The following is a 17,560-nucleotide window of genomic DNA, read 5'->3' as shown; positions in this document are numbered from 1 at the left end:
TAAAAGGGTGTGTGGGGGTAGTTTTTCTGCCCGGCAAAATATTCTGAGATATAGGTCTCATTCAGTACCTCTCATAGTATGTAATTATGCAAAAAAAATCTTCATTCACGAATATTTTCATGGAGTTATTGAATTTAACGTTGAAAAAATTAAAGTGTGTGTGGGGGTTGCGTTTCTGCCCGACAAAATATTTCAACATACGGGACTCATTTTGTATGCCAAATTAAATACATTTCAAGAAAAAAATCCTCATCTATAAAATATTTGAGGAAATTATGGATTTTTCTTTCAAAATTATTTTATATATTATATTTCAACATAGGGGTTTTGTTCTGTATGCTTCAATGAATATTTTCGAAGAAAAAATCCCCACTCACATATGATGTGAAGGAATTATGGATTTTTCTTTGCGATCATTGAGTAAAGTCATTGCTGGCCACGAAATGGATACCCATTTTGGGAGCCGCTGATTATGGGGTCCCGCGCGACGCTTCGACAAATCCATGGCTAGAACTCGTGGCTGCTTTCACACTGATAAAGTATGAAGGTAAACAGGTATTTCCTATGGACAAAACTATTATGAAAGCAGGTAGAAACTAAATAACAAAAGAACCTTCCAAAGGTTTATTCTCAAAATTTTGTTATTGTAATGAGTTACGCTGTATGACTGTCAAGGATTTGCCGAAATTTCTGCTGGTAAATAAGCTCTACTTACTTACATTACTTGAAGCATTTCCAAATAACTATTTCTTTCTTTTTTGAATCTTTTTTTATTGAGCCTGACAATCTGATTTTCAATTTTATAATTTGTAAAATAATTTAAAAACAGAATACAAAAAGTTGAAGTAGCCGTCAATTGAATTTAGAGATCGGTGAATATCAAATGACGGTTTGGAAATTTTTATAAACCGGTAATATATTATTACTGTATTAATATGAACTAATCAAATATAAATGTAAATGCAACTCGAGAGAAATGAAACAAATTGAAAAAGTCTTTTTTGTAACTGAACATTTTTGATAATAAGAATGTATAATCTGATTGCATTTATACCGTGGCAAAAATTATATTATATAATTATATATATATATATAACTAAGATACAAGATTTATATTTTTTACAATATTTACAAAACATGTTATAATATTTTTCAAAGGTTTATATGTGTCAATTTCCTAATTGTTTGAATATAACTTGAAAGTACTGATTCACATTTGAAATTATACTGATAGCAAGTGTTATTCCTAAGAAAATGAAGCATTTGTTAGGTTTCTAGTGACATTATACAGACAGGCTAGAATCTGGCTCACATTCAATACGTTTTTCATGATGATATGGCATACAGGGTCTTTTTTTAAGCCCAAAGTTTCACTCATTTGTAAAAAAGAAGACTTCATCGTTAACAATATTAAAACCCGCGGGAAACTAGTTCAGGAAATGTTGCGTAATATACCGTATAATCCAACTTTCATCTTCCTCTTTATTTTCTTTGCCCAACACCAATTTTCTCTGTGCATATTAGCATTCACATTATCCAAACACGTACGACAAACAATTTAATCTCAGTGGAACAAACAGCGTGTACAAAGCACAACACGAGCCATTACGAAAACAGAACAATAACGCAATTCTTCTTGTAAAAATAAAAACCTTTCAGAATTTCCGATTAGCACACACCGATCCCATCGAGTTTCGAAAATAAATGAATCACTATTCGTAAAAAGGGGGTGAGTTAGCACAACACAAGATCAATTGTGGTAGATGTAAATTTCGCACGATTTTAAAGTGTACTAGTACTAACGTATCAATGTAGCAGAATCCGATTCACGACTAAAGTCGAACTTGTTGGATAAAAGTCTATATAAAGGAAGTTGCTTCCTGTTGGGATAACGAATAATATGAAGTGTAAACCACATACTAATAAAAATGTGCATGTGCATCTAAACAGACGCCAAGAGACTGTTCTGAAATATTAAAAATAGTTGCAGCGGGACATATGCAGAGCAGTGTCTGCAGACGGAGGAATTTTGAAGACAAACCCTGACGGATTAAGATAAGTTTGAACAAAGCAGGAGAGATTTGTTAGTAACTACTGAGCAGAGTGTCATTTCTTCACAAAACTCGGCAGTAGTTTTCAGATTTTACAATTTCATTTCAAATGCCAAAAGGAATTCGAAAAGAACATCATCTGTCAGTGTTGTCCATTTATCATTTTCTTAAATACAAATCACAGAAGTCAGACAACGTTGTGCTTCTGTTTTACTTCGGAAATGATAAACTTTCAAATCTTCACTTGTGGCTGTTTGCTACTCTAGTTAGTTGTTTATTTACTTCTTTGTAATGTGTATCTCAATATTGTCCTTAACAACAAGAGTGTTTGTATCGTTCACAGTGTAAACACATACAATGCTGAAATAATCTCAGGATCACGAAAGAGTCGAATTTTATTAGAAACATAAGCTTGGTACATTCATTCATTCTTACCTCTCATCAAACTTATCGAATATATATCAAACTTCAATGAGAGGTGGAGTAAGTTCTAGGATAGTTAGTCCTGGCATCAAATTTATGACGGGATCATCAATCAAGCTCCGTCTGAATTTTTCTTCGAGACGTGAGATTGGACAGGTATACGCCAGTTTCATTTGTACCCCTTTTCAATATACCTACAGGCAGTGTGTTAGCTGGTCCCACTAATGCTATCTCAGAAACAGAAAAACCTACAAAGTAGGTTGAATTGGACATCAGTTACCTATTTTGAGGCACTAGAATAATAATATCTATTCAGATCGAGAACAACAGTGGTTGTTTTTCAAATATTCGACCAAAACTAGAATTGTCGAATTTCGTTTATTGGCTCTAGCGCCTTCATTCCGAATTATATAAACAAAGGAAGAGGAAAGTCAAGAAATACTGGAATAGGTATATAGAGTAACCATGGAATTACTAGGGTACTTGTGTACGGAACTGCTTCTTCTAACTGAAGGACGAATTATTTACGAAAGATGAGGGACTGCCAATGGGATAGCCACTTTCACCAGTTAGAGCCAACATATATATGTAGTGGCTTGAAACTCTGGTCATTGAAGAAGCTCACAAGAAGCCCAGAGTCTGTTTGTGATACGTTGACGACACCTTCATAATATGGAACCATGGAAATACAGGACTAGACACCTTTCTGAAGCACATCAAAAGCGTAAGACCTTCCTTCACCTTCACAATGGAGAAGGAACTCCACAACGAACAGCCATTCTTAGATGTATTGGTGGGGAGGATCGACACTCAGTGGAAAACATCTGTATACCGAAAACCTACTCACACGAGACAGTTTCTGAATCACGAATCCCACCATCATCAATCTACCAGAATAGGAATCTTCAAGACTCTAGTGCATCGCACTTTCGGGCTCTCTAATACGATTGAAGGTCTCGATAAGAAACTAGGCATCATCAAAAAGATCATCAGCGGAATTGTTACTCCATGTGACGGTGGAATAGACTTTGGCTAGAAGACCTCGCAAGGAAGTGCTTGTAGTTCCCTACGTCAGAGGATTGCCGGAGAGATTAGGAAGAATTGGGTCCAAGTACAACATCAGAACCTACTTCAGATACGGAAACACCATCCGTAGCAGCCTCACGAAAACAAGACCACCAAACGCGGACTGCGATTCCAAGAATTGCATCTACCAGATACCCTGTGAGTGCGGCAAATACATTATCGGTGAAACAAAGAGACCACTGAATGTCGGCATTGCCGAGCAAATAGCAGAGCATGTTTGGACTCATCAACATAACATCAAGTAGTCCCAAGCTGAGGTCATCCACAAGGAAGAACACTGATTAAAGAGGAAGTTCAAAGAAGCGGAATATATATTGTCCAACGATGCATTTAGCCAAGCTAAATGTTGCGTAGAAATACACAACATCTGGAAACCTATAATACTATAACAGTATTGAAAGGTTTTCTCTTTTTTTGTATCATTCGAAATGGAGGCGGTAGAGCCAAAAAAAAAATCCGACAATTTTAATTTTTAACGTACATTTCAAAAACAACCACTGATGTTTTCAATCTGAAGATAGATTATTCTAGTTCCCCAAAATAGGAAACTTTTCTTCAATGTAACCGAGGTCTTGCAGTTTCCAAGATGACAATAGTAGTATCAGCTTTTGAAAAAACGGCCCGTATAACCATATACAAACTCCAGACAAAAACCACGTCTCTGGTGAAACTATATATGTCTGATATTCTTTTATTTTACTGTCAAAAGTAATATTCCGCTACGATGCGAGCCAATCTGAGACTTCTCGAAACTGTATTTCCTATTCCATCTGCCAGAAACAGGTAGGCAGAGTAATGCGAAGGATTTCCTAATAAGTTACCTAGCAACGAACCGATGAACTGCCAGTGACCCACGACCTTTTACCCTATATTGTAGAGAATATAGAGCACTGCCAGGGGAAAATTACAGAGTTTTAATTCAACAGAAACAATAAAATAACGTATTTCTATTAAATAACTCAAAGGGCTCCCACCTACCAGGTGTGTCAATTCTTAGTGAGAACATACGAGGTCTGATCAAAATATAAGGTGATTTTTAATTTTTCTCAAAAAATATTTATTCTTTTTTGTCCCCTTCGAAGTAGTCCCCCTCAGATATAATACACTTGTGCCAGCATGGCACGTGCCAAACGATATGACCACATCCTCAGCAACTGCTTTAATAGTGATTCGACGAATCTTCATAACAATTTTCTTCACTCAACAATTCCATTTTTTACACAAAATTTTATGTAAATTCTTTGATCCAATTTTTTCGACAGCAGCCTCTCACCAACAAACTAAGCATGCCAAACAGTTCTCAATTATTACTCTTAAATGTACTCTGGCTCTGATAAAAAATCGATCAAATTACTCATTATACCTGGTTCACAAGGTTTGTTGAGATTTCCGTGGTAGCCGTGGTAGTGGACGGACGTACCGATAATGTCCGTCCACAAAGAAGGTACTCGGTTGCCATGTGCTATTGCGGATCTTTTACTTGTGTTGTGATTGTCCTTTGAACAAAATCAAACAAGATGCGAAAGATGTGAAAAGTGTGTCAAAATATGAAGTTAGGGCTCCCTTTATTCACGCCGGTATCCAGGCCGGAGTGGTTTAGATAGCCACGTAAAGGGGGCCAAGTATGTGTAATAATTCGAAGGTCTCTCTTGAAAGAGGCGAAAGTAAATAATGGTGTTTTTCTAAAAGAAAAACTGACAGAAAAAAGGTTGACAGCATTGCTTTGAGCAAGACCGCTGCGTCTCCCGACTAAGCTTCTGTTATCGACAGAAGGAGACTGCCCGAATGGGAAGTAACAGCCATTGCAAGTAAAGAGAGAGAGAGAGAGTGAAGGTTTGGTAAAGTAGACATATTTGGGGGAAAATAAGATGTTAACATTTTTCTTATGTAAAAACTTAAGGTTTGCGAACTTTCAGTGAAGGATTTTTCGTAATTTCAGTCAGACTTTTTGTCTAATAGCACTGATAACACAAATGACTTTAGAGACTGAGGAGAGATAAGGGAATTATATTAGTATAATATTATGCTAATATTTTCAATTACTTTCGAGGTGAACGCGATTCATTTATACAGGGCTTTTCATGATGAGCGTTAATTAGCCGTTTCTGGCAAACTATTCAACGGATCAACCTGAAAATTCCACAGTATGCATAAGTCAATATGACCTACACGCCTAAAATATTTTAGACGAAGCGGCGTTGTCGCTTCTACTATAAAGTAGCGGCTTCTTTGATTTTTCAAATGGAACACCCCGTATATAATATCATTTTATGATTCATTATTACTTTGTCAACAAATTCATATACTATTTTCCTATACCTTTATATTACCGTTTAGAAGATATAAATTAATTTCGATATTTTTTTTATCAAACATGAACTTTTATAAATGCTGATAATCTTGAACTCTCTTGCACTAAAACGATCAAATTTGAAATGGAGTGGAGTGATACTATGAGGATCTTCACTCCGAGTCATATTTTCATTTGCCTCATACAGGGTCTTCAAAAAATGCAGATACTTTGATCTCATGAAAAAATGAGTGGAACTCAATTTTTTCAAATGGAACACCCTGTATATTTCAACATTTTTGAGCTCTACGTCCAATTTTAGATTAACTTTGTTCAGATAATAGTGATAATGAATCATAATATGATATTATATACGGGATGTTCCATTTGAAACATCAAAGAAGCCGCTACTTTATAGTAGAAGCGACAACGTCGCTTCGTCTGAAATATTTTAGGCGTGTAGGTTATATTGATTTATGCATACTGTGAAATTTTCAGGTTGATCCGTTAAATAGTTTGTCAGAAACGGCTAATTAACGCTCATCATGAAAAGCCCTGTATTGTGATGCTTGTACATGGATTATCAAATCTTTTCCACCAAAAATATTCAATTCGGTGGGAATTTTCTTGCTTTTAATTATTCCGCTTTGACTACCATGAATGTGAGAACGACTTATCTTGATCTTAACGGACTGAAAAAATTTAAATAATTTACACATTTAATTACCACTCCATATCTTCCGCAGTGTCTTGTACATATCCGATATACATTAAAAAATGTTTGAAATATGTCTTTCCAGTTGTCGCACTCCTACGAACGACAGCCGACAGATCGAAATTTGTGCGAGCTAAGGATTAACGAGGCCTTACCTTTTAACGTGTGATTCTTAACACGGGTACGATAGCAAGTGAAAATCGATCGTTCAGACTAGGGCTTGAACCACCGACTAACACGGTGGTCGATTTGGTGAGTGAACACAGCACCAAACCGACTTATAACGACAATACCTTATTCAAACATTGGTCCACGCACGTCAATATTTCATACCCCAATTGCTACGGTAAACTGAAATAATAAACTTCAATGGAGAAGCGCACACAGTAACTCGGGAGTCGAGTTGGACAACAAAGTTATGACGTCTTTTATCATTAACATTCAGCTGCGAACGTAGAGAAACCATCCGTAAGCTTTTTCAGAGCAACAAGTATAAGTGGAATGACGAAAGCGGGAAGCAATTAACAAACGCAGGGGTTGGAAATCTGGGGTGAATCGAAAACAGCGGATGAAAATAATTAGTAAGGTTTCACGCAAGAGCGGCAATACAATCAATTTTGGGTGTTCATTAGATTTTCTGGAAGAGTAGCTACGGATATGTTTTATATTCGATTTTTTTTTTTAATATACGCGACCTTTAAAATGGCAGCGAAAATACCCAATTCACTAACAAATGCTTTTTTACTGAAATGGTTTATTGTGATATTCACTATGATAGGTTTTTAAAATCGCGACAAGTGATTCGCTATACAATATCTTACTCAAGCAGGACTGTAAATTATTCCCAAAGTCTACATGAAAAAACCTAAGATAACACTAGCAAAACATCAAGTGTGCAATATTTTTGGAAGGGTAATTTTGAGCTCAATTGAAATATGCAGCAATATACAGGGTGTCTCATTAAAAATAGTTTTTCATCAATAATTATTGATTCTGTGGAAGGCACCACTCAGTATTACCACACTAGAATCCACAATGCCGGAAATTACTTTTCGACAACGCCTAGTCAGGCGAATTTTGAAACACCTTTATATTAATTAATATAAGGCATCTCGTCCTGACGGAGACTCTTCAACCTGTCCTATAAGAAAGGGTTATTTTCTTCTTCTTGGAAGATTGGTCGCGTTCAGCCTATTTCCAAATAAAGCAAGAAAAAACTTGCAAATAACTATAAACCCAGTCGCTTTGCTATCAGTAATATCAAAAATCATGGAGAAAGCCGCAAACCACAACATCCTCAAATATACAGGGTGTAACTAAATAAGTGTCAAACATTTAAGAAGATGATTCCTCATCGAAAACAGATAGGATCTTTCATATGAAGAAATTTCATTGAAAAATCCCTTGTTAAGATACAGCCCCTTAAAGGAGGTACATAAAATTTGAATAACAATTTTTTTCACAAGCACTAAAAAAGTTACAATATTCAAATTAACCTGATGTTTTGTACTACCAAAAATACACTTAGCCAGAAATTTATTTGGTTTTACCGCATGGTTGTAAGGGGTGGAAAACGCAACCCCTAACATTTATTTCCAATGTAACTTTATGTCTTATTATTTGTTAACCATCTGTTTCATTCTAAATAAAAAATGTTTCTTGAGTTTTTTGCCCAAAATAAACCAGTTCGCAGCGAAAAATTATTTTAGGAACAACTACAGAGATACATCGTCATAAATGCGAAAATACGAAACTAATCTATCTAGTAGGTCGCTATTAGCGATAGTGACAATTAAATTGGTATGACGCTGTCAGTTTTTGAATTTTCGAAATTGAATTAATACTAATTGTGTGTTGTTGTTCTCTTCTTAATTTGTTACTTTAATAATTCACTTGTTTTCAAAATGGCATACACAAATGAGGAAATGACTGATATGCATTACGTTTACGGTCTGTCGCAGGGAAATGGGTTAGAAGCTTCTAGAAGAATGCTGAAATGTATCTTCAACGGCAGCATCCTTCACATAGAATATTGGCTCGACTTCATCAACGATTACGAGAATATGGTATATTCGACAAAAGAACGCAGTATTGTGGTCGCCATCGAGAAGTACGAACACCACAGCTTGAGGAACCAGTACTTAATTCGATTGAAGAACAACCTACTACCAGTACTAGAAAGATTGCTTTCCAGCTAAATGTTGATCATATGACGCTGGAAACGATTAGAAGAAATTGTGACTTTCTGAAGACGATAGAATTCACAGAGTAGTCTTTCTCCGGACAAGATTATTAATTTTCATAATTACCACATATAGGCTGATGAAAACCCTCACGCTATTGTCGAAACTAACCATCAAGAACATTTACAGCATTTGGTTTATCGTACTCCTGTTCGCGATGTAGAGGACTTAAGAAACCGCATCATCGATGCGTGCAGGGTAATCAGAGAGACTCCAGGAATATTTGAGCGAATACGTGACTCAATGCGCCGACGTCTGGACGCATGCGTAATGTCTGAAGGTAGACATATTGAACATTCACTATGATTTCTACATGTTGTGTGTTTTGTTATTAATAAATTAGTTTTGTTTATTACCATTTAATCGTTCAATGCAGGTACTAACTACAAAATAACAATAAATAAATTTTTCCGATGAGGAATCACATCCTTAAATGTTTTACACTTATTCAGTTATACCCTGTATGTAATGCTTCAAAATCTTGAGCGATCATCAATATGGCTTTCTGAAACAGGCGACTTTCAATCGTATGACAACCATATTTGGATTAACGCAATGGAGAAACATGGAGAGTCAAGAGCTGTTGCGCTTGATATTTCTTAAGACACGCCCGAGGAAGCCATTGTATGGCGAAACACGAGTTGCGTTTTTGTAAAACTATCTAGTGATAATCACACAATAAAGTGTTTTTAGAATACGTCTTTCAAGTATCTGTTTTTTTACCTAAGTTTATAATGAATTTAATTACCTGAGCTTATGTATATTCAGTAACGGAGAGTTATTTAATTCTAATTGATCATTCAGTAAATTACTCGAATTCCTGAATCTATTGATTTCTAAACATTCTAGAAGATTGAGTTTCAAACTCTTCTCTTCTAAATGTAACACATCGTATTCATGATTGAACTCATGTCCTTCTGCTAATAGGTGGTTTGCAAATAAGTTTTATAAACCACTGAATTCTACGTGAATAAATGCTTTGGAAATGTTTTCATAGAAACAAGAAATTTTTGACAGGAAGTTACAGCAACATGCTGAAACTCAAAAACGATGGTAGATATCGATGTGCGGTTTTTACAATTAAGTTTGTCATAAAAGTTGACCCTCAGACACAGTCGCCAGTTTTCAACTATCTAATTTAAAAACAGGAGTTTCTTTTAAATGTGTCTAATTTGGCCCAATCTGTACCAACATAAAAAAATTGAACAATCGGTAATCGAATGTAGGTAGCCTGCGAAACATTCACCTTATTTTTAAAAATATGGGTGACGTTGATGGTTCAGTGGTGGTTATTTTGAGAAAAGTGTTTTTTTATAGGTTTTATAGTGTATCCTCAGTGAACATGAATTTTCACAAAATAAACAAGTCGTCAATCAAAGAAGTGATTGTTTTCCTCTGGAACATCAATAAATAATGAATGAATAATCACATTCAGACCGTGTTTATTACTCGGGTAACAATATACTGATTTTCAATTGAGATTTTCGTGGGAGGATACTCGCCATTTCATAAACAACATATTTCTTTTTATCATACTTCATCCATGCCAACCGAGCCATTGGCGCCGTTCGTTGACGCACAAACTTATCGAAGAATTGATAAGCATGGAATGTTATCCAGCTCTCGTGCTTCAATGCGATCACGAATGAATGAAATAACTTCAAACGAATGAATAAGAGCAGCAGTTGTGACGTACTGAACTGTTTCGAACACCGTTTCTTGTAGAAGATGATGAAAGATCTCACGGTTCGAAACCGATAATTACAATAATGAAAATGAAAGTCCAAGCTATCAAAATTTTCATCTGGAATCCCTTTACAACTCTCGGTAACCTCACTTTCGTAAGTTTCACACGTTTTACAATGTGTCAAATCAATATTAAAATCAATTCATTGTAGAGTTTCTAATGAACAGCCAATAAAGAAAAGCTCGAAAGCTAGAAGAGAAAAAAGAAAAAAGAGTTCACTTATTTCACCATCCCATCCTTCAAAAACTAGAATATTACATTAACGCCCCTCTCTATCATTAACTAATCACAATTATATACACTTTTGTCGTACTACCAGGTCAAAGAACTCATTTCTTTATATATACGTATACTGTATCTAAAGACAAACTAGTCGGCAGCAGGAAAACGGAAGGAAGTGATATGAGAAGGTATACAAAAAGTTTTCCATTCTGAAAATAATTGCGGGTGTTACCGCATTGTGATTTCCTAAAATGTACACAATTTATAATTATACATTACAAATCTTGGAAATCGGGAAATGACGGAGTAATACGTACAGAGGATGCGGTTCTGATAAGGAATTTCAAAAGATAATGCTCATCCTCCTACACGTAGACTTACCAAGCGAATCTACGACATATCTATTTTCAATTATTGAAGAAGAAAAAGAAATAAATAGTCAATAAAACAAAATAACAATAGCTGATTAAAAGAGAAAATTATTCAAAGCTAACAGTTAACAACACCTCCGGATGACGCTAAACGCAAGAATGAGTATTTTTGTTCTGATAAGGAGATTATCACTTATTCATCTTCTGATAATACTAACTTAGTTAGGTTTCCCTCGCCAGAACAAAAATACTGACCCTCGACGCGCGTTTCGATATCCTAGTTAGCATCATCAGGAGATAATCGAGAATTAATCACCTCGTGATAATGCTAAACGCGCGTTGATGAACAGTGTTTTTGTTTCAATGAGAAGATGATTATCACTCATTCATCTAATGATAATAATTTGTTAAGTTAGGTTAGGTCTCCATTAGCAGAACGAAAATACTGTTTCTCGATGCGCGTTTTCGGCAACCAAATAGGCATCACCAGGAGATTATTAAAACTTAATCATGATGATTAAGTGGAGCAGTTTCGTGTACAGTACTCATCGATAATTTTCTTTTGCGATTTTTTTCTCACTTTCAACTTTTTAACTCATCAACAGATCGAGACTGTCACAATGGATTCCGTTACAAAAGAATAAAAATTGGATGGAGATGAAAAAACGAAAAACCGATGTGTTCGAAGTGCAAAGCACTTCTCCAACAGAAAGTTTTAGAGGTGAACTAAATGTTATCGTCAAATTTCATCTGGAAAGCTTAGACAAGAGCAGCAGAAGATGTAGCCACTGTCGTTACAATCTTTATGCTGTTGAATTACAGTGGAACCACTTACAATAGACAATCGGAAAATTAGGAATAATATGCTTGCCAATCTCAATGGGTCTAGATCCTTCTGGTCGATAGCTAAACCTGTTAATCAAAACACAAGCGGATGGTTCAATTGCAACAACAGCCATAGAAAAAGCATATCTACTAGCTGAACAATTTGCGTCCCACTCCAAAGTCGTTTTTATGGACACTACACTCTATTCCCACAATAGAATCCATAATGCCGGAAATATTTTTCCGACAACGTCTAGTCTTTTTACTTATGATGCAGTGTTTAGAACCTTTGGAACCAAAGAGGAAGATTAAACTATCTCTTTGAAGATGATCACTTGGTGATCGAAACACGTGTCGAGGTGTTGAAAATAACGATTTGGTGTTGGGGAAAAACCTCCAGTAATATTCAACGTCTAGTCTGGCGAATTTTGAAACAGCTCAATATCAATAAAGCCACTGGTCCTGATGAAGTGCTCGTCATCGTACTCAAAAATTGCGCAAATGAACTCGCACCAGTATTTTGCAGACTTTTCAACCTATTTCACAAGGAAGGGATTTTTTCTTCTTGTTGGAAGGTTGCTCGCGTTCAGCCTATTTCCGAAAAGGACAAGAAAAATCTATTAGTTAATGTTTTTAAATTTGTGTCCAGTTGTATTTTTGAACTACAAATTCAATCCTTCAAATTGTACTGTCTCAATGATATCAATATTCACAGCAAGTTCCAACTCCTATTTCTGGAAATTACCTAACGTTGTAAACTCACCCAAAATTTTTCTTCTATCGTTGTGGAAATTGTCCAACCGAAATAGTTATTACATAATTATTAGAATGTACATTTCCTTTTTTTTAGTTTCAATCGAATTGATGATATAAAAAGTTAAAACTTACCACAATCATCTCTGACGGTTCCAGGACGAAACATTCGTTCTGCCGTCGGGCACTGCCGCCAGTTCTCTTTCCAAAACTGAAAGATAAAATAAAATTTCAAGTGAGTTTCAATAGAAAAAACATTAATATTATCGAAATTATTATTATCGACTTCGACTATTAAATTGAAGTAGACAAGTATATTTTATAGAATTATGTTGTTTCAAAAATGTTTTTGTAGCTACATATCTCAATAAATATTATTTTTACTGTGACATAGTGTATCGATCGATAGAGACTTTTTTACAAATTTTTATTTTTGGTCTCTTTTTAGTAATGGGTGTTTTCCTAAATTTCAAATCATATTCCATTAGAACCAAGGACACCTCTGAATTGGTTCGGAATGGGGAATGGTTTTCCTGACGAAAATCAAGTAGTTTTCATAAAAGAGTTCTAAAACAACGCATTTTAAACTTATCATTTCAACCTTTTTCTTTAAAAAATTATTCAAATACTTAAAAAAGAGGAATGAAATAATGTATTTAACATTTAAAGGGATTCGTTTCTATTTCACCATTTGGCAACATCGGTTATAGCTAATAAAGGACAATGAATCTGTTACCTGTATGAGACAAACAAAGATGACATATTTCAGAGGCGTGCTGTTCTGTTTACTTTTGTTCCAAGTTCCGAGACATTCTGTGACATGACATTTTGTGCACCTAACCTATCTCCCTCTTTATAAATAAATAACAGAACAACTGTTGTTTACGTGGCTTGTGAAGGTGGTAATTTATATTTTGCCTTAATTGTTGATTCATAAAGATAATTTTCCTTTTTTAAAGTAGAATATCTAGGTACGTATAAATTATTTCAATTTGATATAGGCGCTGTTGCCAATATGTGAATTAGAAACAAATCGCTTTAAAAATTAAAACCCAACATTTGAAACACCAATTTGAATACTTTTCGAAGTGAATTTGAAAAACTCAGGAATTAAACTCGACTTTATTTTGTTCAAACTTGCATTTGCTGTAATAACCCAAATTGAGGAACATTCTCCATTGTTTGATTCGCCCCCATAATTTGGAAATATCGAATTCAACAGAGATGATTTATGAATGTGACATGTTCTACTGAAACAATTTCTTTCAAATTATTTGTCTGCCATTTGAAGGGATATAACATCACAGTTACCGAAGTAACTTCAAAATTTGATGAATATAATAGAAATCAGATGTTATTGGCATATATAGCAATGCAACAAAGCAGTTTTTCTCGAATATTCACTAGTCAATTAACCATAAAATAATATTGATCCATGGGAATCTCTTAAATATTCATTACTATCTATTATTCGGAACATTGTTAGCTTGAACTTTTCATATGATAGTGACATAAGTAACTTTACATTATCCGATCATATCGTTCGAAGTTATATGAGAATTTGAAGTCAACATGATACTTCCAATCAAAAAACTCCCTGAGCATACCCTGACGCTGCTGGATTCCATCCAGAAAAGAGCCATCCGCCTGATTGGAGACGCGAACATCACTTGAAACCTTGATAGCCTGGAACATCGAAGAAGGGTTGGAGATTTGCCTCTCTTCTAGAGATACTTCCAAGGAAGGTGTTCAAGTGACTTGACACATTTGCTTCCACCAAAAGCGGTACATATCAGAAATATGCGACGGACTGTGGCTGCTCATCGTTTTGAGGTTCAACTCAGTACACCTCGAACTTCACTGTTTAAGAACTCGAACTTCACATGAACTGTGATCATGTGGAATGAATTTCGTAAAAACGTTTTTCCAAATGAATTCAATCTTCAGCGATTCAAATCCGATGTCAATCGCTACTTTCGTACAGGCACCGCTGTTAGAGCGCCTTAAGAATTTTTCTGTAGTGCTTGTGTTTTGTCCTTGAAAAAGAACTCAAATTTTTCGGACGTTTCCATATTAACATGACTTTAAACTGCATTTTTTCCCAAATTGGTCTCATTATTACATTTTAGCTGGAAATGAATTATGGTATAACATTCAGGCATGAAACTACGGTAATTATCATTAAATATTTTTGTATCATTCACTGTTTTGAAAATACTAAAATCTTTCGAAACAAACTTGTACAACATTACAAAAAAAATGTAATTATAATCAAAGTGAAATACACATCACTGTCAAAATCCTCATAGGAGTGTTTACTGCTTGATCACTCAATTAATTCAGTAATGACTTTAGTAATGACTAAAAAAATTCAATTTGTAATGTATACTTTCGTATGTTGTCGATCATTCCTTCAATTTTCAATCGTTAGTAACTTTTTATGTTTACCGAAAATTTGGATCAATGATCAAGAAGAATGCATTCATTATCTGGAAAACAGATCATTTATTATATCCAGAGAAACATAAGCCAACCTGGATAGTATCAATGACGTCATACCACGACTACCATATGCCCATGTAGATTTTTTCAAGGATTGCAAAGAGCTAAGAGATTACTTCTCGAGTACATTCACATAATTATTTCCTTTTCAGTGACGTCAAGCTTTCATGTGCGCCCTGAAAACAAAAGTGTGAAAATATTCGTATAAGATGCATCTAGTAGTGTGTCATTTGTGTAAACATGCTCCTCAAAGATACGACGATTCCAACATATCCGGTAAGCTAGCGCTTTGAGAAACGTGACGTCAAGTTGTTTCCGCAAGATATCAACACACAATAGGCCAGCAGCATAGACCAGGCAATGCGAATTCAGTTTTCAATCGAGGAAAGATGCTAAAATCATGAACAGTGATATAATTATTGAAGTTTCCATTAATTATTCTACAGTCTTGGACTGGTTCACCTCAAAGCATTTACCCCGGCGAAAGGAAAGGACGGTCTCATAGAATATCGATCAAGTTCAGGAGCCTTTAAATTCAAAATCTAATGTTTTAAATTGGGACAACACACGGAATAGAGAACCATAGCAGCGAAAAATCCAGAAAATCTATCAGAGAGATCTTTCACCAAGACCAACATTGCAGAAGCGTAAAGCAGAAACAGTTGGGACAGATGGAACCAATAGGGAGAAGCGCTGCCCCAAGGCATCGAAACCCTTAGTCATCTCCAGCGTGTTACACTCCCAGATGGTCTTTGGTTCACCTTGCTGGTACACAGCCTCACTTACAAAAAGCTTCTTCTGAAACTAACCCAAATACACAGACAACTGGCGATAAGGATATGCAGCGCATACCAAACAATATCGGCAATTTCTCTAATAGTGGCAATTTCTCTAATAGAACTGCAAGCTAGCTAGAGGAAAATACGATATTCAGCTTCGCTGAAATCGAACGCAAGAGTAAACCTTATACCCAGCTGGTAAAAAAATGGAAAGGGGGAATTCTTGGAAGATGGACATACTCCCCAATACCAGATATGCAGGTCTGGATCAATAGACCTTTTGGTGAAGTGGACTATCTCCTTTCCAGGGAACTTTCGGCAAATACCTCTACATGCGCAGGAGAGCTGAATCCCCAAATTATATGTATTGTCCCACAGAAGACGACGTAGATCATACACCCTTTACTTTTACAAGATGCCAAGAAGTAAATACTATATTTACACAAAACGGAAAGAATTGTATGTGCAGAGAACATGATGCAAAGTATTCAGGGTGGAGAAAATCGTGGAAATATGCCTATTAAACAGTGGATAATTTCATTTTTGAAGTAAGAGGAGGCATATGTAGGAATGTATAAAACACCAAGAGTGGGACAGCAGCCCAAGTACTGAAGCAATGTAAAAGCGGCTCCAGTACTTGAAGCTCAGAGAAGAGAGGTTCCAGGTGGTTTAAATCCACACCATGGAATGACTGTAGACTGTAGAAGCCAAGTTGCCTTTTATGTTTCGGGACTTCGCAACCCTAGTGTTGCAACTGCGCTATTTGTGTTGTTTACAGTAACTTGAAAGATTCTTCTCGGCCTAAAAAAGGAATTGAATCGTGAAAATTTCCGTGCGATTATTTTTTAGAAATTTCGATGTGGATTAACTCAGCAACAGTGCATGGATGAACTTAATTCAATTTTTGGCGATGAAGCTCCATCAAGGACCAGTGTTTATCGATGGTATGGTGAATTCAATCGTGGTCGTAGTTCACTCCAATACGAATTTCGTGAAGGTCGTCCAAAATCAGTTGTTGTTCCGAAAACCAATGATGCTGTGTGCGAACTGATGTTGCAAGATCGTCATGTGACCTATCGTGAGATTGTGACAACCTTAGGCATTAGTGGGACCAGCATACACTCAATATTGCATAAACATTTGACTGCCAAAAAAAATTTGTTCGCGTTGGATCCCACACAATTTGTCAATCGCTCAAAAAAAGGCTCGTGTCGATTGGTCGAAGGAAACGCTCAAAAAATACGATCGCGGTGCTTCGAAACACGTCTATGACATCGTGACAAGTGATGATTCGTGGATTTACTCGTATGAACCCGAAAGTAAACAGCAGTCGACTGTATGGGTGTTTCAAGAGCCAAATCCAATAAAAATTGTTCACGCACGAACCACTTCCAAGCAAATGGTCGCCTGTTTAAAAAAAACTGGACATGTCGCAACCGTACCACTAGAACAACGCAGAACAGTCAATTCTGAGTGGTATACTATCATTTGTTTGCCAGTTGTCATCTAAGAAATCGGGAAAACCAACCTCCGAAGACGGATCACTCTTCAAC

General features: G+C 35.8%; 1 protein-coding gene across 8 annotated transcripts in view; it reads right to left on the bottom strand.

Annotated features, from left to right (window-relative positions):
* The window catches only part of PDZ-GEF (PDZ domain-containing guanine nucleotide exchange factor), a 294,638-nt gene that overhangs the window by 43,990 nt on the left and 233,088 nt on the right, over window positions 1-17,560 (bottom strand). For 7 of the 8 annotated variants that reach the window (XM_074172118.1, XM_074172115.1, XM_074172119.1 and 4 more), the window contains one exon: window positions 12,862-12,937. In XM_074172118.1, the coding sequence (XP_074028219.1) occupies window positions 12,862-12,937 (76 nt within the window). Of the gene's footprint in view, window positions 1-1,652; window positions 1,823-12,861; window positions 12,938-17,560 lie in introns of those variants that run through there. The other variant, XM_074172120.1, reaches the window with a different exon arrangement.

This window comes from Leptinotarsa decemlineata, unplaced genomic scaffold, assembly GCF_025532065.1.
Source record: "Leptinotarsa decemlineata unplaced genomic scaffold, Ldec_3_MD MMD2_tig00000035_RagTag_RagTag, whole genome shotgun sequence".
NCBI classification, from domain to species: domain Eukaryota; kingdom Metazoa; phylum Arthropoda; class Insecta; order Coleoptera; family Chrysomelidae; genus Leptinotarsa; species Leptinotarsa decemlineata.
The sequence above is the reverse complement of the archived record's forward strand: the minus strand, read 5'-3'. Positions and strand labels throughout refer to the sequence as shown.